At 30.1% G+C, this 27,678-nt stretch overlaps 1 protein-coding gene across 3 annotated transcripts; it reads right to left on the reverse strand.

Annotated features, from left to right (window-relative positions):
- Positions 1 to 860: 860 nt before the first annotated feature.
- LOC143235271 (PAT complex subunit CCDC47) lies at positions 861 to 27,678 on the reverse strand. Of its 3 annotated transcripts, none has more exons than XM_076473241.1 (12): positions 27,582 to 27,678; positions 24,021 to 24,246; positions 22,374 to 22,478; positions 20,834 to 21,008; positions 17,703 to 17,884; positions 17,194 to 17,295; positions 15,468 to 15,575; positions 12,406 to 12,488; positions 11,848 to 11,906; positions 9,224 to 9,333; positions 7,737 to 7,904; positions 861 to 2,352 (listed from the first exon to the last, which is right to left on the reverse strand). In XM_076473241.1, the coding sequence occupies exons 1-12, from the start codon at positions 27,587 to 27,589 to the stop codon at positions 2,281 to 2,283; spliced, it is 1,398 nt and encodes a 465-aa protein (XP_076329356.1). In that variant the 5' UTR covers positions 27,590 to 27,678; the 3' UTR covers positions 861 to 2,280. The 3 variants fall into 3 exon arrangements, with proteins under 3 accessions (XP_076329356.1, XP_076329358.1, XP_076329357.1); XM_076473243.1 differs by lacking the exon at positions 27,582 to 27,678 and adding an exon at positions 27,354 to 27,476; XM_076473242.1 differs by lacking the exon at positions 27,582 to 27,678 and adding an exon at positions 27,276 to 27,369.

The following is a 27,678-nucleotide window of genomic DNA, read 5'->3' on the forward strand; positions in this document are numbered from 1 at the left end:
TTGATCCAAAAGTCTTAAGATTGCAGGTAAATACTAAGTGTAGTTATTTTCAAAGAATTTCATAATACAAATAGTGCTGTATCGATTACATAGCTTCTTTGAAGAAAATGTAAACCTATCATATTTGATAACCATAAGAAGAGTATACACTACTCTTTTGTCATGAAACTTTACTAATCAGAAAAATCTTTTTTCATCTTGAACAGATTATGAACAATGTCTCTTAAAGATGTACAGTTATAAAGCAGAGAAAAATAAAAAAACGGGCACAGAACTGTACTGATACAGAATGTATAGACTGTACACCAAACATACCTTTTAGTCGTGCACAGAATACTGAACACCAAACAAACCTTTTAGTCGTGCACAGAATACTGAACACCAAACAAACCTTTTGGTCAGGCACAGACTGTACACAAAACAAACCTTTTAGTCGTGCACAGACTGTACACAAAACAAACCTTTTAGTCGTGCACAGACTGTACACAAAACAAACCTTTTAGTCGTGCACAGACTGTACACAAAACAAACCTTTTAGTCGTGCACAGACTGTACACAAAACAAACCTTTTAGTCGTGCACAGACTGTACACAAAACAAACCTTTTAGTCGTGCACAGACTGTACACCAAACCTTTTACTCGTGCACAGACTGTAAACTAGCCATATCTTTTAAGTGTAGTTAGCATGCAAACACGAATCACTGAAGTTTTAGTTATTTCTATACCCAAAGAAATTCCCATTACTGACCTTAACACATTTTTTTTTAGTTCTTTATTAGAAGACTAGGCACATACTGAAAGTCATCACAACAAATACACAGCTTAAAATATGAATAACCAAATATAACCTGGATGACAAATTAATTTTTCTTTCTGCAAGAAGCAGATTTTATTTAAGGTGCAACTGACAAAAATCTCCTGGTACAAATGCGCATCACAGAACTTTCTCCCATAAAGAACAAGATTTTTAAAACTAACAGCTCTCAATCTTCTTTCATCTATTGAACCAGAAGTTTATTTAAATTAGCTTTTTCATTTTCACAAACATGACTGTAGAAAACACCCAATTTACTCTTAATTTCTGAGAGAAGCATAAATATAAACAAACATAAAAATAACAAATGGAGTTAAAAGACATAATTCAAGTGAGATTAAGGGGAAGTGAAGAACAAGAGACATAGGTGCGCATGTTAAGGAAGCTCATGTATGCACATTTATAGCTCATTCTTAGTCAGCTACATCACATTCAGTACAACTAGTGAATTCTGCTGGTCAGCTAAGAGTTAACAAAAATGTACTATCTAAATGTCAGAAGTTTGTCAGAAGAACTTTATATTTTTATTTGAAGACTGTAATTTTGGTCAAAAAATCTTGCATACATTAACTAGTTTTTTCTTGTATTTTATGTTCTGCACAGATTCATACCCAGTTCACCAGCCCTAAAATACACAGTTCTACCACAGAACTAGTCTATACCCTCATTCATGACAGCAGCTGTAGTGAGAGAACCATTTTTTATATATTTTTGTCCATTTGTTTTTTTCCTTAATTGTGAAAAAATAATCATAATTTCATGATTTTTAACGTTAAAAAACAAATCTTACCTAGAAAGCAAGACAACCATTCCACTATTGTTAAAAAACATCTTAAAAGAGAAACACAACATTTGAATGATAAGCGAGCTTATAATACGTACCTGAAAAATTGAAATTCAGGGATACCTATGTCATTAGGCTTCTTTGTCAGGCTATTTTATTACACAGATGTAATTTTGTACTCTGCCAGTTAATAAAATAGAACGATATTAATAATATATCTTAAGTATATTTCTAAGATGAGGTCATAAATTACAGGAATACACTCTGAGCTTCATCACCATTAGTAACTGTTTTATATGAGGCATTCCTGGTCTTATACCTTTCAAAATTAGCAGGATTCAATATTCTATTTAATGCTGCTTATAATAGTGATGTATAATGTCAAAAATATTAGACATTACACACATATCAATGAGCTTACATAAAAAGTTTCTAGATAACCCATACTTCTAGTTCTGTTCCATTACTCATCCTTTGTCCTATACAGATTCTTTATTTCATCAAAGCTTGCCCCAGTATACTGACAACAAAAATTAAGGTGTTTACTTTAAGAAATCAATTTTAAATATACCATAATAGTAAGAACAATCCTTACAGATTTTATACAAGTATTGATACTTGTTTGAAAATGAATTATCTTGATTTTCAGGAAGTTGTTTAGAAAAACAAACTTGGGCTTTAATTAAAGGGCTTTCACTTTTAACTGTTTCATTTTTGGAGCCTTTTTCTTTAATTCTCGACGATGTTCTCGATCCTGTAACAGAAGGAAGAAGTAGTTAATTTCAAATAACTTATTTTAGAATTCTAACAAATTGAATAACAAGGAGAAACAATTTTTTATTCAAGAACAGTAAAGATATTTTTACAGAACTAACACTGTCTGGAATTTGTAGACTCTGTTAAGTCAAGTTAACTAAAAGGGTTTGTGTTTTGATTCTAATACTTGATTTCAATGAAAATAAAAAGCAATCAGACACACTGCATACCTCTGTCATGATATGAAAGACTTTACTACAGATAGCATTAATTATTTTGTTAGTTAATATTTGTGACAGTTTAGTTTTAGTTTTAATCGACAGCTAAAGCAGACAATTATTGGAAATTCTGTTTAAAATTCACCAATGTTGAGACTATCATAGCTCACATGCAATACACTAACATTTATAATATAGACATGTCTAGAAGGTGAGCAGATGATTAAGTGATAAATATATAAACAGTTCAAGGTGAGTAAAAACAGCAGACACACAACAGCAGAACAGAATCATAGCTAAGGAAAAGTTCAGCATGAATTTAACTGCTTGAAAAGTCATAGGCTTAGCATTTAATATGTTAAAGTCTAACAATAGAAAAGGAGATAAAATAACTTATTCCATCAAAGCGTGGATGTAAAGTAATTAAATCAGCCAGAGTGAACTTTGACTAAAGGAACAGAGAATACTTTAAAGAAAGAAGACCAAATGTTTACTGGAAGAGCAGTACACAAGTCGCATAATAATTGTAAGTGACTTGTACACACAATACTAGTGTGATAGAAATAGGGAAAGGTATTTTGGCTTGTGAACTGAAATTGTAAATTAAATGAAAAGGCCGAAATGAACTTTTGACAAGAAGTAAACCATTTAGTTTTTTTTAATCCCTATAATCTATGCTATGTAAAGAATTTGTTGTACATACGTTTAACTTGTTCTGATATACATACACATGCACACACATATATTTATTAGTGAAAATAATTACATTTTAATGAAGTTAAATAGTAAAATCATAAGGAAGGACTGCATTAAAAACAGCAAATCCAAACCTCTGACAAATTACATAATGTTATTTTTAACTCAAAAACAAGTTGAAACAAAGACAAATTAACAAAAAATGCTGCATCAACAGAAAAGATCCAAAGGTACAAGCTACAATGTGGGATTAAAATTTGTACCTTAGGTTTTGGAGGTGACTGAAAAAGTAGGACCCACATGGCAGTGGGGATACACCACCTATCAGTCTTAACCTTAATTTACCAGTCTCACACAAGAAAAAGAATAGCAATAGATATAGAATTAAAAATAAAAACTAGGAGAGTGATATGTGGGTGCTGAAGCTCACAACATCCAACATCTACATCACCCTTCACTGTCCACAGTTAGTTGTGGGAAAATGACTGCTCTCCCAAGTAAAAAATTAACTGAAATAAAAAAAATAAAGGTACTAATTTGGACATATGGATGGGATGCTTCATGCTGGTATAGTTCATCTGCTGTGCTGTAAATTAGTACCTTTCTACCATATTGGGTGCTGGAATGCTAACATCAAGAGGTAAGTTTTCATCTTACTTACCCCCAAATGGTAGTACCTTATTTTGTTTTTATTTCAATTAATTTTTCACTTGGGAGAGCAGTTACCTTCTCAACTGTCTGCAGACAGTGAAGAGTTATATAGATATGGGACATTGTGGGCTTCAGCACCCAAATCTCGCTCTCCTAATTTCTATTTCTAATTCTATAATTATTTCTTACGTGAGACTGGCAAATGGAGGGTAAGACTGATAGATGGTGTAACCCCACCACCATGCGAGTCTTGCTTCTTCAGTTACCTCCAAAAACTATGGTACATTTTATAATTCTGCATTGAAGCTTGTACCACAGGATCTTTTCAGTTGATGTAGAATTTTTTGTTTAGTTTGTTTTGGCTTATTTTTGAATTAAAATAACATATGCATGTATGTGTTTATATATATATATAATTTTGTAAACAAGTGTAGTGCATGCATACATTTATTATTGAATTTTTTCCAACAAGTCACAGACATATACTGCAGAGGAATCTTAAGCCAAACAATACAGTATATATTTGTGCTATAAAGCAGTATAAGTAAGCCTTTATTTGACAATTGGTGAACATTTTAAACCCTTACACACCGCTCCTTTTCAAGATTACAAGCATTTATGTTGGATAACTTTAAATTTCACCTTAGAAAACTCAGAAAGATCCAGAATGCTCAATAATCCAGATCACATTTTGTAGTCCTAACCTTAACATACCCAAGAAACTTGATAAAACTGACCACATTTCACAGTTTTTAACTCAAAATCACAAAAATTCTCTATCTCTTCATTATTAAAAATGTTTTAAAAAGTGAACCATATCGACTTCCCATTTCATGTAAATTTTTTTATATACATTGATCTATTAGCCTGAAACATGCACAGACAGACACACAAATCAAACTGCAGTACCCTTGCACATACACACACCCCTCCAGGGGAGAGGGTAATTACAAAATACAATCTAAAATATTAATTTACTTTGTTTGTTTAAAACAAGAAAAGCATCAAAAGAAATTTCTCTCAAAATTTATTAAATCAGTAGTTTCAAACTTAATGAACACATTCATGACACCATATACCACCAGTGATACATTTGTACATTTTCTATTGGACTTCAACAAGCTATTTATACAGGGTGTTCGGAAAGTCACTGTGCAGTTCTGTAATCATATTTTATTCAGTCTATTTCAAGCCAGCAACTGATAGCGGTGTTTAGAAAGAAAATAAGAAGGATCCAGGCCTGTATTTATGCCAATGGGGGTCACTTTCAACATTGTTTATAATTGTCATTCATATTTACCTCCTGTATTCTATATTGAAACATGTCTGTTAATAAGTATATAAGTGCACAGTGACTTTCTGAACAGCCTGTAGTACACAGTACTTTCAAGATATAACTGCATTTCATATCCAAAGTCCTATATGAAATTTGTTTTGTTTGGATGGCTATAACAAAGCCAGTGATACACAGTGAAGCAGAGATTCCATGTTTAAATACAACTTTAAATAAAACTAATTTACATGATTAAATCACTTTTGTTTTAAAAATATATACCTAGAGACTGGCATTAAATTTTTCATTGTAAGTTACTGAATAAAAAACTAATTCAGATATTTCTTTCATAAATAAAAAAAATGTTGTAAAAACTATAATTAGAATAGAAATAAAATTTTCATAGTGAGCAATTGGAGCAAGAAAAAATGTAAATACATTTTTTTAGAAAGCCTTTTATGAAAACTGGGATGTTTATCATTGAAATACTCCAAACACATCACAGGCTTCACATCACAATTCTTGAACTATTGTCATCTACAGTGGGGATTACTTTATCTGATGTCCCTTGTTTTATGCCCCGAAAATTGTGAAATATACATAATTATTCCCTAAAAAGTGGTAAAATTACTTTTAAAAAAATGAGAAATTATTAACTATTATGATAATTTGATTACTTAAATCATAGTGTGCTCGACCAATGGCATGAAGACAATCTTAAATGAGTGTACCACCAGTATTGCCCTCAAGAGAAAGTTATCAATACACTCATTCTGTCATAAAACATAACATAAAGCCATAAAATTAGCAGAATGTGAGACAAGGGTTCACAATGAGATTTTACGTTCCTATTGGTGAGTTACAGAAATCACTAAGATTGCAAACGTTAATTTTTTTTAAGTGACAGAAATCAGCAATCTTTTTTTTTTTAATGACTAATCAGCATGATAACAAAAAGAAACTTTTCACCAACTTTTAATACAGATAATTACACTGAAGTAACATGATCAGAAACTACAGCTTTTTTTTTTATGAGAACATATTTAGCAATTGCACAGCTCAAGCACACATCATAAGCCTTACTTGTTAAATTTTGGTTCAATGCATGTTTCTTGACACTAAAATACAGATGAACTCTGCTTATGTTCATTAGCCTATTTCTGTGAAACGTTACATAAAACAGGTATACTTAAACAATTAAAAATGGTTTTAAAAAACAGTGAACAAATTTGTACAAAGATTGTATTTTGTAACTTATAAATTAAATGTTTACAGACAATAAACTGCCCTTTCAAGCATTTTGTAGAAGGCAATGACAGCAACACTTGCATATTACAAATACAAATATAATTATGTACTTTCAAAGTATAAACATACAGGTAAAATACAAAGAATGTTGCAATACATTCTTCATGTGAAATGATACACAAAGCAAGATAAGGAACAAAATCTGAGAGTTACATATTTATAAAATATATTACTAACAAGTCGTGAATAGAAATGAACCTTATGGAATATATAAATACAGTAAGTAAAATTTACTTTATAAAATGTGCACCACATCTATCAAAAGAAAGGAAACAAAATGAAATAAACACACTAAAACCTGAAAGATCAGCAACAACCAAAAAGAACTTGCCAGTTATAGAGCAATTTGTCCAGAATATATAAATGTATTTATAATTCTGTCTTCCAAACTAAGAACGTAGGTGTGTGTTTTCTTATAACAAAGCCTCATTAGGCTATCTGCTGTGTCCATCAAGGGAGATCAAACTCTTGATTTTGACGTTGTAAATCCATAGACTTATCACTGTACCAGCATGGCAGAAAAGTAGGTGTTCAAAAATCAAATTTTAAGTAAAGTTAGATTAATAAGCATCACATTCTTACTTTTAGCATTTTGGCACCAGAAATACATATGGTAGAAAAACAGGTCTTTGACTAGCTCTCTTGTTAAATATACAAAGTAAAAAAATCTAAATTAACATCTTTTCATACTTTCTTGCCTTATTAATTATTCAAGGATAGAACGGAAATACACCTCTCATGTTCTACATTATGTATTGACTAACCAGTCAATAAAAACAAACCTTCAACTTTATAATTTATGTATTGACTGATCCATCAACAGAAACGTACCTCTAACTTCCGACTTTATATATTGATTCATCGACACAAACATACCTCTATCTTCCCACTTTATATACTGATCCATCGACACAAACAGACCTCTATCTTCCCACTTTATACACTGATCCATCGACACAAACAGACCTCTATCTTCCCACTTTATATATTGATTCATCGACACAAACATACCTCTATCTTCCCACTTTATATACTGATCCATCGACACAAACATACCTCTATCTTCCCACTTTATATACTGATCCATCGACACAAACATACCTCTATCTTCCCACTTTATATACTGATCCATCGACACAAACATACCTCTATCTTCCCACTTTATATACTGATCCATCCACACAAACATACCTCTATCTTCCCACTTTATATACTGATCCATCAACACAAACATACCTCCCACTTGCGTTGTTTTTCAGGATCTTCTTCATTAAGGATCCTCTCTTTCTCTGCTCTCCTTTTTTCTTCACGTCGCTGTTGGGCAGCCTCTTGACGCTGAGCATGAGTGGTTTTAATAAATGCTTCTTCCACTTTTTGTCTGTTTTTTTCTGCTTTAGTCTTAGCCTAAATAAAAAATTAATATCGCTAAATGTCTTAGAGCATTTTACCATCAAACTTTATTTTCTAATATATTAGAAAATTATCAGTGTATACAATTTTATGTGAGACTTCTACTCTAAACATACACGAGCAGTAGTTTTCTAATCTACGACGACAACAACTATTTTTTTTTCGAATGCTTTTTTTAAAAGCCACAGTAAAAACTGAAATGACTAAAACTAGAAATATGTGAAGAAGGTGAGAGAAATTATGTACACCAAATCTGTCAAAACCAAAAAGAAACCAGCACACTGAAACGTTAATGATCAACAAAACAGCCTAGTAAGTTGTCGGACACAACTGTTTTACTTGAATAAATCAGTTCCTAAATTAGAAAGTGTATTTAACGATGTCTTTACTTGCAAATTCTTATCCATTGTAAGTATCACAATTATTTTTATTTTTGTGACATACACTTTCAGTTTTAGAGATTTACAACAAAACTTTAATAACAATATGAAAGTACTCAAAGAAATACAACAGTTATATATTATCAACTTGTAGATGAACTGTCATGTACAATGCTTTAGGCATCAACTTGCACATACTTCATGCTTCAAACCTAGCCTTATAAAAACTTTAATATATTAACTTGTCAATATATGAGCCATCTAACCTTTCGCACATCTTTTTTGGCATCCATGTTATCAATATACTCCACACAACTACTTTAATCTTATAGAAATTTCTATGTAAAGACTTTCAATAACTACAATTAATTCAAGCTAATAGTTTTGTTTGTTTATGCATTTTGTGTAATTCTGAACAAAGCTGAGTGAAAACTACTTGCACTAAACACCCCTAATTTAGAAATGATATACTGAAGTGAAGGAAGCCAGTCAACATCACGCATTACTAAGTTTTGGGTTACTCTTTCCCACTGAATAGTGGGATTGGCTATGACATAACACCCTTAGAGCTGAAAAGGTAAGTCTGACAAAGGGATTCAATCCTGCAATCTATAAGTTGTGAGTCAAGCATCCCAACCATAACCCATGCCTGACACAAGCACCTTTTATTTATGAATATATATATATTATTCATATATAAATACAAGTTATAAATGTGTATCCCTAACAGAGTCTATTTATTCATCAACAAACAAAATAAATAAGTTAGTCACACACATATTCACAATATATTTGTTTTATGACAAAAAATGTATTTCCTTCAAGTTAGTATATGTTACTTACTCAAAACTACCAGCGTACACATCTGTGCTAAACTGTCTCCATTTTTTTTGTTTTATATAGTCTTTAATTAAGCGTAATAAAAATTATTACCTCTTTGCTTAAGTTAAAACGTTTCACTTTTTCAACATAATAGAATACTAGTTGCAGTAGAGGTTTCAGAGTCTCCATAATTTCAGGGGTAACTTTTCCTTGACCAGGAACTAAAACCCCAAAAAAAAAGCTACATTAGCACCATATAACATCTTCAGGAAATTAAAAATAGAAATCATACATTATTATATTGAATTAAAACACCACTCATCTTTATCGATCCAAGTTCTTTAGTCTTATCACCATAAATACTTATTTGTTTACAAAACAGGTAAAGTCACCATTACTAATTATATTTTGACATTTGAGAGACGGAACACCATGAAGGTTCAATAACAAAGCAAAGATTTTTTTGTTTGTTGTTTAATAAGTTAGTAAAATATGTAAATCAGTTCCACGTTACTCCCCTTACCAAACAAGCAAACAAAACTGTTTACATCTAGGTAAGTTTTAGTGTAAAGTTTCTATATGGCACAAGAGGGAACCCAATTATTTACTACTGGTCCCAATAATGAGGGTTCATCACATCTTTACAAAACAAATGCCAGTTCCTATGCTGTTCTTGAAACTAATTTTACAGTGCTGCCTGATGTTATTTTCATGACCAGACTACATGACTACTGGACATTCCATTGTAGTAGATTTCTATGTAGGATGATGTCAATCTTACACCACAATATGCTGATGTAAGGTTACAAAACAACATTAAACAGATAAGCTCAAGAGATGTCAACTATTTCAAATGACTGAGCGTAATGGTTGTAGACAAAGCCCTTTATCATTTGCAGCTACTAGACCTGATCAATGTCTCTAAGCTGTTTATTATTATAACTATTATTATTTATTACTGCTATAGATTGCTCATTTATGACTGTGTTTTGTGTATTTAATAAATAAATTTTAAAAAAATTCTTTTGAAATTGTCTTTATTTCAGAGTAACAAACATACTGGTAAAACAACATTGAACATGCACAAACAGTAAGCAGAAAAACCTTTGTGTAAGGACTAGTTTTTATGATGTTTATGATAAACAATTTTTCCAACCAAAGGGTCAAGATATTGTACAACCACTGGATATAGTTTTTGAGTCATCCATATCTGTGGATCCATCTGTGGCTAAACTGTAAACACTGTAAGTAAGTATGCTTGAAATCATTTTGTCATCTTCACAACCCAACATTTGTACAATGGCTGTAGTTTTAGTTCTAGCACAGCCATATTTTTTTGCTATATCAGAGTCTGGGAACATTTTTCTGAATAGACGTCCTGCATGATAGGCTACAACTAGGGATAAATTACGAGCAATGACGAATTGCGTGAACATCATTTCTGCATTTATGGTTTCATATTATGAATTCTTTCTCATAAATGTCGTTATCCGTGTTGTTTTTGTCTTGTTTTTGATTGAAAACTCAATGTAACACACTGTACAAAACGCATGACTGTCACTGACGTTTGATGCAATGACCTCATATTTTGCACTATACTCCATTCCTAAATTTTCAATTCACAGTTTTAGCCATTTTAGATTTGCCAGAAACAAGACAATCTGGTGAACAAGGCCTCTTTTTTTTTCCATCTCGTGAATGATTGCATTGGTGTTTTTATGCTGGTTAGAAAATGAGAAATACCCATCTACGCGAGTGCTGATTGGCTGATAAGCACTGAAGACGTAACTATGGATTCCCTCACGTACCAGTATGGAAAAGTATCGCACTCAAACTATTGGTAAGAGATACAAATATTTTTTATGATTACCACCCCATCATGATTATTGCAAGTAGCCATTTGGACTACATCTTTTATTTATTATCAAAATTTATTTGTATCTCACTAGAAATTTTCTTTTCACCCCTTTCAAACCCTGGGGGAACAATTTATCACTTTATTGTATAGGCCTATATAATATATAATAATTTGGGAGTTGCAGAAAGTCGTAATATTTGTCTGTATGAGTGTATAGTTGTAATGTATACACCAAAATCGTGATGATTATGCTCAAATCGTAATGATTGGCATGTCTGCAGCTTGTTGGGAGGACATGACATATGTGGTGAACAGAATTACTGTAATTCTAATTCCTTTTGAAGACAGCTGGTTATGTTGCTGATAGTTTGTGCACTTTCATCAATTACAAATTATTGTTTATTATCTTATTAATAATGCCAGAAAAGTCCAGTTTCAATATAGCCTTCACTTATAAATTAGTTCTGATTTGCTTGGTAAGTGATTTTAGAATCCGTCTCTATCCTTATCCCACTGTTATATTAAGACTTCTGCATCCAAAGATAACAGACTCCCTTCTTCAAAAATGTAGAAACCCCTATACCATTTAAACATTTTGCCATATGAAAATCTTTCTACAGAAAAAGTTATGACTCATACTTCCAGCCACAAGTTACCTGTAGTAGCATTTCACTCTAAACAGTTGTAAATTCAACACGAACCATATATATACACACACACGTTAAAAACATTCTTAAAGCAACAAACCTCTGCATAAGTTAAATATTTAAAAACTTGCTTACAGTTACTGCTGAGTTTACTTGACCAAAAAAAATTGTTGAAATTTTGTTTTTTAAACAGATTAAAAATATTTAATTACTTCATATATTAACATTACCACTGAATCCAAACATCAACAGTTTCTTCACTTCTGGAAGTTTCGTTGGAGTTGAGTCTCTTAAAAAATATAAAAAATTACTGAATGTTTTTGGGTCTTTTATGCATTGTTTATAAACAGCTGAGTAACTTAAATAAAAACATATACAATAGAATAAAGTCAAAAATAAAAACAAACAACAGCATCACCTAAACATTCTACACTTCAATACCATGTACTACAAAAACATTAAAATGTAATGTCAATGAATAATGTTGCATGTTTTACCAATCATATACAACAGTAACATCATAAGAGAGATCACAAAAAGATTTTGTCAAGCTGAAGGATGTTATTTAGTAGTGAATGTGTCATACATCCTATCTTCAAGTTACACAAATGAAAGAGAATGTGGACTTGAAGTATCACAAAATCAAGTTGATGTGTAAAGGTCAAGGTCAGGTAAAAGTTCACTTTTTCTAAAAAAATTTCTAAATTTTTGAAATATTTAATTGAAAAGGTATAACTTGACATAAACAAGCAACATACAATATTCATTTAGGTGTAGCTCATACTTACTCTTGAAGCTTGGGTCCAGAATACTGGTCAGAAAAATGAATGTAGTCAATATTCTGTTCATACTTCTTAGTCAATGCCACTACCTGCAAGTCAGGATTTTATGTTATTTTGTCAATGAATTACTTAAATATAACATGTACCTTTTAACAGGTGTACAATCTTCACTACAACAAATAATGATACTGTTAATGCAACATCTAAGTGCATTAAAACCATTAATTTTAGTGTGCATGGCATAATAAACACTTTCTGTTCTACAAAGATTCTATAACAAACTATTAATTTTCTGAAATTTTTACACGACCAAGTTGAAATTCCAAGTTTTCTCCCCCAGAATATATATAATGGGCAGCTTTTCTACAGTTCTCACATGAAGGATTGTTTGATCCAAGACTGACAACTGAAAACAGTTAAACAATCAATGGAGGCTAGTAAAATGGTTTTGTTTTATTTAAATCAGAACAATACCATGGACTGTAATTGAAACTGAATTGTCTGCAGATCCTATTAACAAATATTTAAAGAAACAACTTGGTATATCTCATTCTAACATTACTGTTATATCCTGTTATCTGGGGGCAAGATAAATGTGTTGAACACTTGTTTGACAGGAAAAATTACAGCAGTGAACATGTATTGTTGATATTCTATTTACAAATATCACATTAAAAATATTCTATTGAACAAATAAGACATGATTCTTAATACAAACTGCATTTCTACCTGACATCGAGAAAATCAGGATTTCATTTATGGTCACAGAGCTGTATCCAAACTTCAAATTCTTATCTAACACTAACTTGTCAACATACCTATTATAAAGCATAGCAATATATACCCTCTTGCTTAATATTTATGTTCAAAATGTTTATGTTATACATTTAACTATATAATTATATATGTAAAAACAGCTGGTATAGATAGAGAAAGCTCTACCCACTTTAACATGTATATTTTTCTCTACAAGTGGGTTTTCTCATCATCACAGATAACTATATAACTTATTTAATTAGTTACATTTTAATTAAAAGGCTTTTCATTTTTTAGTTGGTTCTGTCATTAAGATAACAGTGAACATAGTTTCAGTCATAAAACATGAGAAAAAGACTAAATAAAAAAGACAAAAATAAGGAGGTATTTATCTACAATATTGATACATTAAACTATAAACAGAAGTTTTTATTTTGTGAAAATTTAATAATTCTAAGAACCTATGAGTGATAGCAAAGTACAATATGCACACCAATCACAATCTGTCATATCGAGTGCTAAAAAGGCATAATAACCAATAACAGAGCTCCTCAGCTGAATATGACAGATATATAACAATGGTTTAGGCACCACATATATCAAACATTTTCACAAACAAATTGTCATGGTATGAACCAGATCAAGTACCTCAACTGTAATTATCATAAATTTTATCCAAGTGATTTACCAGTCAGAACTTCCATGCTAAGAACATATTATTGTTCATTCTAGCACTTATTATTATATCTTTTATTATTTTTAATTAATGTTACTGTTGTTTACAAAAATCAGTGAACCAGCAAGTCAGTTTTCTTGTTCCTGAGACAAGTCGAGCAACAATGGAAGAATGAAAATACAACCTAATTTGTTTTACTACGTCTACTACATCCAATGCCGATATATATATTCAGTAGACCAGAGAAAGGCAACAGAGTAGTAACAACAGCCACATATAACTACTGACTGTGTTATATGTCAGGCTGTATGCCTTACCACTCCTCATACAAATACAAGTTTCAACTATGGCTTTTAAACCTGTAAATGTTTTTACTGATAGCTTGTTTTTTTGTTTTTTTTAAATATAGTTATGGACTGTAACTATTACAGCAATATAAAATATTTGAAATAGTGAAGTTTTTAAAGCACTAAAACTATTCACTTGGAAGATATAAAAACATGTCAAAGAAGAAAATAATTATAATTTTCACTATATCAGCTTCAAGTCATGCCATATGGAGAAAATATTTGAAAAAAAATGTGACAACCATTTTGGGAATATATTTATTCTCAATATTTTTATTTCAGAAAACAATCCAGAGTTTGTTTGTTGCAGAATTTTCACATACATAGTGATCTGCACTTAGCTATCCATATTCTGAACTGATAAATGAGGGGAAGGTACATAGACAACAGCATTCTTAATAAACTCTTACCTAAATGAATATTAGGGTTTTACTATCATTATTAAAGCACATTTATGGCCACAATATGTGTATGACACATTGTTTTCTTGTTATTGTTATTATGTTTTGTTTTTGGAGGGAGAGGGGGGATAACATATTGCAAACCATTTACTCTCTAATTCAAAGTTTTGGCATTCTACGACTAGATTATACCAGGTACACACTCAAAGATAGTTGATAAATGTCAATACATGGATACTTGAAGGTAATAGTTTAATAACCTACATTATATTCTAGTGTTACTATAGCAAAGGTAAACTACCTGTAGTTGCTTAAAACATAAGACAACATTCTCAATTAAAAACTTAAGACATTTTGACTTTTACACAACAAAAAACAAATGCCACTTGTTAAACAGATGAAGCTTTTATACCTTTCTAAACTAGAAAATACTGAAACCAAAACACATTGATCGTACATTTAATTGTGAAGGACAGATTATACTGAATATGTTATGATTTTGATTTTTTTTCTACTATAATTAAACTAATGATCTAAACCAATCTGCAACCACATAAAGTGCATTTGGTATGAAAATTATGGAACAATAGAAATGTTTTAATATTCATCTAACTATAAATATCATGAAATTTCAAAAGTGATAAGATCTACCACATACAGTATTAACATAAGGTAAAACAAAAAAGTTAAATGAAATTAGAAAACTATTCAAACTGAATTACCTGACAATAAGTTGTTCCTGATGTACATTCCTGACCACAAAATACATAAATATTGTGAAATTTTGAATTAGAAGAAAATAACTGAAAAGTTTTGCAAAAGCTAAAATAATTTATTATAAAACTATTTCAACTGACAGTGATAAGTTATTTTACATTACACACATACTTTAGAATCTAACATGGCATTTGAAGCCTCGACGACTTCACTCATTATGGTGAAATTGGAAGACAGACCATACTTCTCTGCTGACTTCTTGTCAGGACAATAAGTACACTGAAATTCGAAGACAAACAAACATTTAATACACTTGTAAACATATTTTGAACAACAGAAAATTTTAAATATAAACCCTAAAATGACTAAGAAGTCCAATTTTTTTAAACATATTTCTCTAAACTATTTATTCTCCCCACTTGAGGTTTCATGATTTGTTAACAAGAGGATCAACAAACAACTTCATTCACATGAGAAATATTTAAACAAAAATATCAAATAGAATTAAATTTATCCAATAAACATTTGTAGGAGTTTTCTATGTATTTTGAATGAAATGTGAAGGATTTTATCAGTTTTACTGGTTAGTTTTTGTTATAACAGACAAAAACAGTAACTTAACATGTAGACCTTACCATTCACGAACAGTTTATACATCAGTGATATGAGGCCTAAATTACTCATGCAGCTCATCCATACACAAGTTTTATTTTTTTGTCTGTTGAATTTACAAAGCTACTAAAGAGCCATCACAAATTTAGAAATGGCAGACAAGAGGGAAGACAACTAATAAACACCAACATTATCAACTCTTTACTAAAGTAGAGTGACATTGTCAAATTATAATGCTTCCACAGCTGAAGGGTAATCATTTTCATTGACGGGATTTCAAACCCAAGGCACATGTTATGGGTCACTTGACACACAAATATTTGCTTATGTATCATTTTCCAAATTTTTCTATTAAAAAACAAGACCAAAATGTAGTTTCATCATGTATTAAAAACTATTGAAATAAAATACTCTGATACATTTCAAACAGCTCTCATTTTAGACATCCAAAGTTTCTGAATAAAAAATGTTGATATCATTCAAAATATGGATCTTACTTTTACACACATTTCAATTTCACTAGATCAAAAATACATTTTTGGCACTCAGTGTGTTCTTCTAACAATGGTAAATGTTAGGAAAATGTGACAATTTTTCTAGGAGATGATTTCCACCTGTATTCAAAATTTATGATAAATGTGAAAGTTTAAATAAGTTTTAAACTACTAAAGTATTTAAGTAATCTATTCATTATGATCCTATGTAGCAAACAAATCACATTTACTGTAAGTACTACTACTAAACACAATTTCACTACTGTAATATCAATGTTATTTTCATGACTTCTTTAAAACTCTTTCCATGTGGACATTCTTTTCTGCACATGTCAAGGTTTTACTCTAACATTAAAAAAAATGAGAGAACTTTATTACCACAGTACACAAATACACTTGATATCAAAATGTAGCTAATAATCCAAATTTTGACATTACACAAGTTTTATATATTTTTTATAAGGAAACATTTTTAAATAATCCTCATTTCCTCTAGTATGAGAATTGTGTCCTTTTCTCTTCAGGCATTCATCCTCTAATTTATTTTAAACCTTTTCACAAAGTACAAAATTTATTGCAAATTACTATTATAATATTGTCATCACTCAGACAAAGTTGTAGCTTTCAATCTTATTTGATTACAGATCCATAAACTAGAACCTCAGACCCCTTTTAAGAGAAAAAACAACAGTTTGTTACCACTTTAGCCAATTTCCATTACTGGTTCTTCTATTAGATGGAATTTCAATTCTTCCTCAGTAATAAAGAAGATAAAGATCTCAATAACTTACTAAATCAGTCATTTCTTTTCCTAGAGCCAGTGCTGTTTTCTTTTTTGCCACACAAAACACAAAAGAATCCATAGAATCTGCATTCATGTGAACTTTGATTAACTGAAAATACAAGTTTTAGAAATATTTCTGATAAAACAACTGGAATATTATAAAAATAACCATCTTTTTGAGAACTAGCAATATTATACAACAGACTCCTATTACAGCACCTATAAAATCAGTGAATCATATTCCAATGTGTATGTTTCAAGATGGCTAGATTCTTTAGAACGTTTTTTTTTAAAGTTCCAGGTTTGTAGCCACCCTGTGTCCAGATATAAATTTAATAAAATGGCAACTAAAGATGTATTTTGTGAACAATGCAACATAAAATATATTCAGAAATGATTAAATTTTGCCACATTCACCCTATAGTACTTATTACGTAAATGTTCTTTTATTGTATTCTATGTTTGGGTATTACAGAGTTCAAATATTTTCATAAGATAAAAACAAGCAATACTTACAATCTGATCTGAAGCTGGTCTAAAAAATCTGGATACCACACTGACCAAATCCTGACGCTTCAAGAGTTTCAGTTCTACCAACATACCCTCTACACACACCCTCCCACTGCACCATAATGTGTAAACATTTTCAGATTCCTTCACCAGGCCTGGATTTTCTATTTCTTTTTTCCCATCATCCCCTACAGAGTAGAATGAAAAGTTAAAATAATAAACTATTTCCTAGAATAATAATAATATAAATCAAACTCAAGTTAAATTTTATTACAATTACAGTTCACCAGAAGAAGTAAATCCACCTTTATAATAAACATTTTCATGATATACACTGATTATGTAATAAAATTATTTTATGACCATTTATAGCAAATCGACACTGCCATAAAACAACTAAATACATTTTACTTGTTTCTTTTTTAATTTCGTGCAAAGCTACACGAGGGCTATCTGCGCTAGCCGTCTCTAATTTAGGAGTGCAAGACTAGAGGGAAGGCAGCTAGTCATCACCACCAACTACCAAATCTTGCGCTATTCTTTTACCAATGAATAGTGGGATTAACCCTCACATTATAACACCCCCACGTCTGAAAGGTCTAGCATGCTTGGTGCAATGGGGATTCGAACCCGCGACACTCAGATTACGAGTCAAACGCCTTAACCCACCTGGCCAGGGCAGGCCATAATTTATTTAAAAATCTGAAAAAAAAACGCAGCTGTAACTATAGTAATTAAACTGATCCCAGATTTCAGTCTTAGTTCTGGAATACTGTTTGTTTCTCTGACTCCCAAATATCTCATTTCCACAGCCATCAACCAAAAACCAATCAAGCATTGACAAACAGCTACTTAACAAATATCTTGCTGTGCTCAAAGGTGCATAAAAGGTAGAGAAAAAATTTACAATTACTAATTTTTTTACAAATACAATTTCTCAGTATTTCAACTCAAATAATTCTTTGTATGCAATAAAAGCACTTATAGAAAAAACTAGCTGTTCATATACTTATAAATTGGTATTATTCAATCTCTATTTGAGTGTGGAAAAATGTGAGCCAATATTGAAATTGTTCTTCCTTTCAATTAACATGGATATTAATTGTAGCATATCTGCATACATTATTCATCAACTTTTTTCATTTATACAGTTAGCTGTAGGAAACAACCAATTTCCCTGAAACTAACTATATCATTAAACAAGTGTTAAAAGAAGTTATTTTGTTAACTTGACTACAGTTCTGTTGTCTTGATTTTCTTCATATGTACAGCAGTATTATCATTCTTCATCATCCTTGCCTTTCTTTATATTTATTTTATATTACAATAATCAAGCTTTCTTTTATTTTTTTTAATAATGCCAAATTTCTGTCTTACTTTACATTAACATTGTAAGGCACTATACTTTTTCTTCCAATATATATGAACCATAATACTGCTACCATTCAAAAGATTTATACAGCTGATTAGTTAAAACTGAAGGTCAGCTGGTCTTTAAAGTTTTTGCCCACAGTTAACAAGTTTCACTTAACATCTGAAGATGTGTGTGTGCATGTGTGTCTTGAGCAGTGACCAACATGTTTTGCATAACATTCCGAGATATTTCTGTCCTGAGCACAGAAAAACAGAAGAAAGCAGTTCCAATTTTACAGATGAAAAGGAGACAACTGTCTGGTTCAAAGCAACACCTGTTGAAATAATCTACACAATCACCTAATATTTTCAACCTCAGTCAGGCAGTTGTGATCCATTTTGCTTCTTAGTTGGCCTGTTTCAATATATCCACTTCAGGAGAAATTCCTTTAAACAAAACACATTTTTACTGATGTTACCTGACTTGAACCTCTACTGCTTTAATTTTAACCTCATAATCACCATTAAAGTGTGCAAGAAACAGTAGAAGAAAACACGTACAAGAATTAAAAAAAAAAAAAAAAAAAAGGATACTGGACAAAAAATATGTTTTTAAATGATTGCCACCATAGTTTACATAAATTTAAAGTTATAAACTTTCAAAACATTCACTAGGAAAAACTTATTTTTTCCATTATTTCCAAGTTGAGACACTGCCAGCACTCAGCTCAAAAATTCCAATTTATCCATCACAGCATCTGATAATATTTAAATCTCTTTTGTTAAGACTAATCAAAGCCATGTTATTATCCACAAAATTAAGAAAATTAAAGTTTTATAAAGTATGATGACAACTGTTAAGAAATAATGAAAATAATTCAGACAGAACATGTAAAAAGTACAAGTTTAAAGAGTTAATATATACTTTTGGAACTCAAACATGAAAAACATTGTAGACACTAAATAACATGAAGTTTTAATAACAGGTCATTTTATCTCAAATTACTGTTTTAAAAAAATATGGCTTTATATCCATTTAAAAGAACAAATAAACCACCTATTGCAGAAAAAAATCTAAATCACTAAAAATATAATTTCATTAATCAAAATGTAAAAATACATTAAGTTTCATATACATGTGTAAAACAGCCCAAAAAGTTAAATATGATTCAAATGCAGTTTAAAACCAATATTCATTACATAGACAACACAAAGGAGTCATTACTCAAAAGTCAATAAAAAAGTTATCTACTGATTGAAAGATACTGATAATACTTTTGAAATGAAGTATATTAACCATTTTAATACTGCTGCACTTGCACACTAATGAAATAATTATGAATTTGAATCCATACAACTACCAGTTCTTAGAGTTTATTATAATAATCTCATTCCTAGACTCGAAGAAGCCCAATAACAGAGGATAATATCCTAGCAGGATTCACAGGCTTTCTGTTTGACATAGCTATTCTTACAAGTACTTAATGTTGGATTTTAGAAAAGTAAAATGGAATATTCCTTAAGCCACAAAAAACTTAGATACTTTTTTATTATTATTATTCCTAAATATTCTCTAAGCATTTTAACTTAAACAGAACAATTTAAACAAGGTAAAAACAAATTTAACTATATAAACTTAACTCAAACTAAAGAGCTATCTTGGGAAAAATGATTATAAAACAAGAGAAAGTCTATTTCCCTCAATACTTATTTTCAGGATGGAAAAATATTATTTTTCTATTACAACTGCAAAAAACGACTTGCGTAATAAGATGTGAACTCACCAACTAAGGCAAAGTTACTTTCCAATAAATGTTTGTGGGAGTTGAACCATGCCATTGCTAGTTTTTGATTCTTGTTGCGACCAGCCACAAAATTGATGAAATACACCAAAAGTCCAGCAATCATTAAAAACTCCATGTAAAAACTTTCCCAGTTACTTCTCAAATGAAGAGGAACCTAAAAGATAAAACTGTAAATACTAACACCACATTACAGATTTACATCTTGAGCCAGAAAGCATCAAATCTTTTCTTACACATAACAGCAGAACTTATAATATACTGACACTAACTTCAAAATGAAAACAACTCTTCATTCATATAACTACTACAAAAAATCCTAGAACTTTTATTTTACTAGAAACACTATCCAGACATCATCTTGAAAATGTTTTTCTTCAATCTGAAATTATTTTCTAGTTTATCAGTCTCTTGGAATGAAATGTGAATTGAAATACAAAATATATTTGTTCATATTGAAAGGTAAATCACATACCATGAAAACTAGGAGCTAATAATAAGCAGAACAACTCAATAACAATGTTTTTTAATTGTTCAAACAAATTCTACATGTCTTTAGGTTTCAGTTTCAATAAGAAACAGATGGGAGTATATTATTTAGTCTATTGTTTTAATATTGTAAATGTTTTTATTAAACACAAACTATACAAATGTAACATTACTTTTCTTCATGAATCTTTACTAAAAAACAAAAATTAAACCATTTCATATGTTCACTTTACAATTGTTATTATAACTAATCTGTGAGAGGGACAAATGGGCTCCTGTAGGGATGAGCTAAGAAAACTGAACATGGCATTTGTCATTGCTGATTATTCCTAAAATGATTTTAACCAGCATTCAGGGAATTAACATGGTTTGTTGTCATACATGCATAATGTATCATGAAAGTAGGAATGAGTTATTTGCAAATAAGCTCAAATAACTTCATAAATAATTCATTCCTTAAAAGTCTTGTCATAGATCAAAAGTGAACTGGAATTTGTATCCACATCAAAAGTTAATGTTAAAACACTACCTCAAAATGTTTAGGAGAATTAATACAAAAATGTATAAATGTATTGTTTACAAACAAGATTTTAGAACTGTGAAAAACTTAAATGGAATATTTTAAATTATTCGTTATGAATTACACCCAATAAATGTGACAGAATGATAAAATGTCAATCATATAATACTTAAGTTAAACATTGTTGATATAGAGTTGAAATTATTCTTTTCTCTTTAAACTTAAATTTGGAAGGTCATTATAATCTGAACAAAATTAACAGATGGTGCCCATATTCTAACCTCAATAGAATGCAAGATAAAGCACCATCTAGTATGTGGTACAACTCTTCAAGTACCAATAATTATCTGGTTTATTATACTGTAACAAAAACATTCCTTTTTTGCCAAAAACATTACAATTTCATTACTGTTATCTCAAGAAAATTGAACAAGTGAAAAATATGAGATTGTGTTTCTAATGATAATCAGCTGTGCAGACCCTAAACACTGTACTACAGATACATAAATTTACCTTAGTTATTTTCAAGTCAGGTTTTTCAGGTTTAATTTTTTGATGTGATTGTTCTTCCAACCCCTCAAATTCTTCCTCATCACTAAAATGATCAAACTCTTCTTCCTAAAATCAAACATGTTCTACAATGAAATATAACCAGGAGAAAATTCTGATAGAAATGGAACATTTATTATTTAATATCAAACACCAGATACATAATGGAAAAAAACCAACAGATAAAGTTAATCAAAACTTATTTCTCAACTGAAAAAACAGTTTAAACAGCTCTAAACCAGAAATTTATTTACCATTATTCTAATGTAAATGTATTTAAGAAATGTCACAGAAACAAACACTGACATTTTAACACAAAAATAAACTTCAAAGAAGCCTGAAAACTAAGCATTTTTGTATGGAAGGTGTTACTTCAAATATCTCTGTTGTCAAAATACAGTGAAAAGTTTCCAACTACACACTATTTCATCAAATAAACTTTTCAGAGCACAAAAATGCAGCTATGTTCGAAAAGATTACATTACACCTAACATTCAAGGCACAAGTCTACATCTTATATAACCATGTAAAATTACACTGAATTCTTCACTGTATCACAGTAAGCTCCATAATAACTGAGTATCTTAAATACCCTTTCTTACCTCTTTCTGTGACATTCTTTCAATGAATACCAAACTATTCATACTGTTCTAATTAATGAGTAAACACACATTAATCTCACTGATTATATGAGCTTCATGGATAAAAACATCAGGTTTAAACCATGTAACTGTAGCCAGAGGATAAACATTCACTGAAGACAGAAGTTGTGGCAGCTCTGAGAATCTGACTATTTGTTGTATTTTGTGATGATTTAACATGAATTTGAATACAATGATGGGATTGTTCTGATGCAAGCTGAAATTACTGTTTCCTTGGTAGGAAACCTTGGAAGTCTGCACATTTAAATATCTATGAAATTTTAAATGAACGGGATCCAAGACTCATGTGCAATGTGTGGTCAGTAAACCAAATATACCAGCAGAATAATGTTCTCTACCACATACACAAAAATGCACACATCATAGTTTGTAATGAACCACTGATATCAAAATATTATCCCTTAAGAATTCCTTTGAGACCATCTGAGAGAATTAACCTACAATACAACAACAATATGCCCCCTATCAACGATTACAACTTGAGTGCAGTATATAATCTGTTTTTATGTACAATCCAAACACTTTACAAAGTTAAAATGATTGCTTCATAAGTGAATTAATAATAAACCTGCTTCTAATTCATTCCCAGAGAAAAATAATACCTCATACACAATAATCATCCTTTTATAGGTACTCATATTGTAAGGTTTCTTTTAATACAATATTTCACCTTATCTTTTTCTTTACTTAAGTATTTATTTATTTCTAATTAATTCTCTCTTTCTTCAATAATGTGAACTTGTACATAAATAACTAAAACATGAATAAAAGGAATGCAGACTAGTTACAACAACGTCACTTATTGGAACCACAAAGATCATTTTATGCGATAAATAAACTGTAATTATCTCTGCAGTAAAAGTTAATAAAACAAATGCTATGGTCACCCCTTCATATAATGTTCTCAGTCATTAGTATAGATTCATCCTTTACTGGGTGGATCACTTACTTCAACTTTCACTTCATTTTCATCCTCTTCAACAATGTCTATAGGTGTGGGTTTACTTTCAGTTTGATCTTTAGTTTCTTTTTCCTGTACTACTTCATCTTCATCGAATTCTTCAAATTCAGCAAACTCATTGTCTTCAACTTCTGCCTGGTGGTGGTTAGCACATAATGCTACAGAAGTCAGACTTAAAATGATACAAAGCAGTAGCAAACGCATTATGAAATGCCTGAAAATGAACAAAAACACAGTCACAATAGATATAGTACTTATGGCTCTAAATATACTACTGTTTGAAGTTGATGTGTTTTAATGGCACAAAGTAAATGTGATGTATGAAATCATCTTATAGATGTTCAAAACTTTAACACCACAGTGAGAAAAATGTACAATTTAAAAGGTAAAGACATGCAGTGTTTTATCAGGTAGTAGAATAAACACCACCATACAAGATGAGCAACTTTTTGTTCTAGTAATTACTAATTGCAGTATTCATTCCTTATTAAAAACATTTAGAAAAAGTGGCTGAATTGTGCTGATATATACTAGTGTTTTTATGTATTAAAAGTGGTACCTGTTATTGTAAACAAGTTTTTAAAGAACTCCATTTGTTTAACACTATATTTAGAAGATGAAGATATAATTAAATCATCATGCATGTCCTAGAAAAAAAAGTTGTTTGTGAGGAGAGTACTTGTAGTTAAAATTACGTTCTGTGATACAGAAATAGTTGTTACACAGTATTGGATATCCAAAGTGTGAAATGTTTATGGTGCCATTCAGTATATCATACTGTATTTATATTTTGGTCACATACATAAATATATACGTTATGTCCATTATAACAAGACTTGCAGAAACTAAAGACAACCCTCTTGAACACTGTAATAAGCACTCTACAGTAGTCCCTTTCACCCACAGCATTAACTCTGGTTTATCCCTTCTTCAAATTGTTTCTCAAGTGTCCTTAGCTGTAATCTTAGTAATTAAACTATTTTTATATGTGATATGAAAATAATTACTTACTATTCATGAAATTAAATTCAAGCAACTTAATATCTGGCAAGAAATTTTGTATTTATATTTGTCACAAGTATGAACTACAAATGTCACTATAAAAGTAAATTTTACAATCAGATTAATTTCAGTAAATTTTTCTATAAAAAATATGATTTTAACATGTAACATCACACATTGTAATTGGCCATAAAACATGGTTTACTATCCCATAACATACAAGCTACATATGCATGATTTATATATTTTGCATTTAATTGACAGAAAAAAAATGTTTAAATTAAGAAACCACATTTATGATTCAACAGGAAGTAAATTAGAATGTCTCAACATGTACAACATTCACAGCTGATATTGACATCAAAAAGTAAAATAACAGACATGTTGGTCTCTGAAATCACCCGAGATGAAGACTACTATTTTATGAAATTATTTAATTTTCCTAAAATCATTATAAAATTGATTTAGTTACAAATAAGCCAAAAAAAGAAAATAGTGCTTCCAAAAACATTTAATAAAAATTAATGGCTAAGCAAGTTTTAATACTTTTACAAATATTCTAGACTGGATGCTTACAATATGCCATTATCAATACACCTATCAGAAGTTAAACAAAAACCATCACCCTTCTAGATCATATTCAACATATCAAATTTTTTGCAAACACAACCAACAAAAAGTTAATTCCATTACAAAATTATGTCAAAGCATCAAGTTAATTCATAATTCCTCTCGTCACATATTTAAATTTTAAAATCCAGTTGAACATACCATAAAATTTGTATTTAATAGTTATTTTTAAATATAATTTTAGATCACATAAATATTACACTAATTACTAGTATTACAACTATAAAATTTTTTTGCTCCATTATTTTTAACTTTAATACTGTTTTTTATTTTTCTTCAACTAAAAACAGTATATACAACATTATAAAATTCTACAACCATTTTATACAACTACAAAGTTATAGGCATCATTAAATTTACTCCTTACTATAAAACAACAAAAACAAGTTTTTAACAAAAGCCATCACATTTAATTATTTAGATATTCATGCAGTTCACAGTTATTTAAAATGATTAGGAAGCATTAAATCATGAAACCTGTTTTAAAGTTAACAATTCCAAGTCTTGGTTTTCAAAATCTTATACTTGATTAATTTGTGGCATTCAAGTCACAAGTAGATGTACAAAATAATAAAAACTGTCCAAATGTACCCAATCCAACATCAAATTAAATGGATAATCTAAACCATATTATTTGTAAACCTCGTCTTCCAAATGAAAAGAAGTGATAAAAGTTTTTTTGCAATTATTTAAATTTGTAATACTTAAGAAAACTAATACATTTAAATCAAGCTTGGATTTATGGAAGTTAAAACATGAATAATCACAATTTTCAAATTTGTTTAGTTTTGAATCTTGATCTGTGTACGTGTTTTTTCTTATAGCAAAGCCACATTGGGCTATTTGCTGTGTCCACCAAGAGAAATCAAATCCCTGATATTAGTGTTGTAAATCCAAAGACTTACTGCTGTCGCAGCAGGGGATGAATCTTGATGTATATCAACATCAATATTTTAATGTGGTTGACTTGTCTTTTATGTTCACCTAATGTGGTAAAGTTACCTATTGGTCTGCAATTCACTTACTTGAAATTAAAATGCTTGTTTTTTCATTTCACTTTTCCACAAATAATGATGAAAATTTTATCATAACTTTAACTGTAAAATACAATTCAGAGTTTAGCCCTAGCTTAAGACTCAATCAAATTTTAAAAACCACTTACGGTAGTTAGTTATGAAAATCTGAACAAAATGAACTATTATTGTTAATAATAATATGAATAATAAACTTGTATTTGTAATATCCCTACATCACTCTCATATAACACGAATGCTCAATCATCACTGAAATACAACTCATATTACTTTACTACATGTTTTTGAATTTAAGTTAAACATTTTAAAGAATAAAATATCATGCGGTTAAGCAAAATATATTTAATAACCATTTTAAATTTACCAGTTAAGCCTAAAAGTTTATGACCTAAAATGAAAAATTTTAGAACATTCACGATTTCATGAACCAACTATTCAAAATATAAACTGTATATATAATGTTTACATAATCATACAGTTATTTCTTATATTACTAATAACATACAGAAATAAGTGCGTTGCATATTTTTACCGAAATTACAAGTTATTAACATTTACAAATCTAAAATCTACACACCATACAAGTTACAACTTCTTATTTTCGCTATATCTCGTTTACGAGTGCAACACTACAAGTAACTTTTCAGAAACCTACCTTAAAACTACTTCATCATTCGCATGTGCCGAAGATCGACTTTGCCCCTAACGCCTACTTATGAAACTACGTTAGTTGTAACTAGTATTCACATAACGTAATACCAAAGACAATAATCAAAACTGTTAAAGGATAAAAAAGGGATAAAATTAAAAATGGGGAAAGCGATTATAAATACAATAATTTTCAACAGCTACCATTTTTTACAAAATCATATCTATGACTTACCTCACCATGATTTATAGTATAATATTTGTTCATTAAATTAATAATTATTTCCAAAATTCTGATGTCCAATGTTAAAATTATAAGGATAACATTTCTT

The sequence above is a fragment of the Tachypleus tridentatus genome, chromosome 12, assembly GCF_004210375.1.
Source record: "Tachypleus tridentatus isolate NWPU-2018 chromosome 12, ASM421037v1, whole genome shotgun sequence".
NCBI classification, from domain to species: domain Eukaryota; kingdom Metazoa; phylum Arthropoda; class Merostomata; order Xiphosura; family Limulidae; genus Tachypleus; species Tachypleus tridentatus.

Excerpts from the sequence above, each read along its gene's own strand:
- LOC143235271 (XM_076473241.1), bottom strand. Across the intron at positions 17,885-20,833 it reads AAGTAACTTTGCCTTAGTTG|GGGATGATGGGAAAAAAGAA; the intron begins GTGAGTTCACAT and ends TCTACTCTGTAG. Across the intron at positions 12,489-15,467 it reads ATGCCATGTTAGATTCTAAA|GTAGTGGCATTGACTAAGAA; the intron begins GTATGTGTGTAA and ends CCTGACTTGCAG.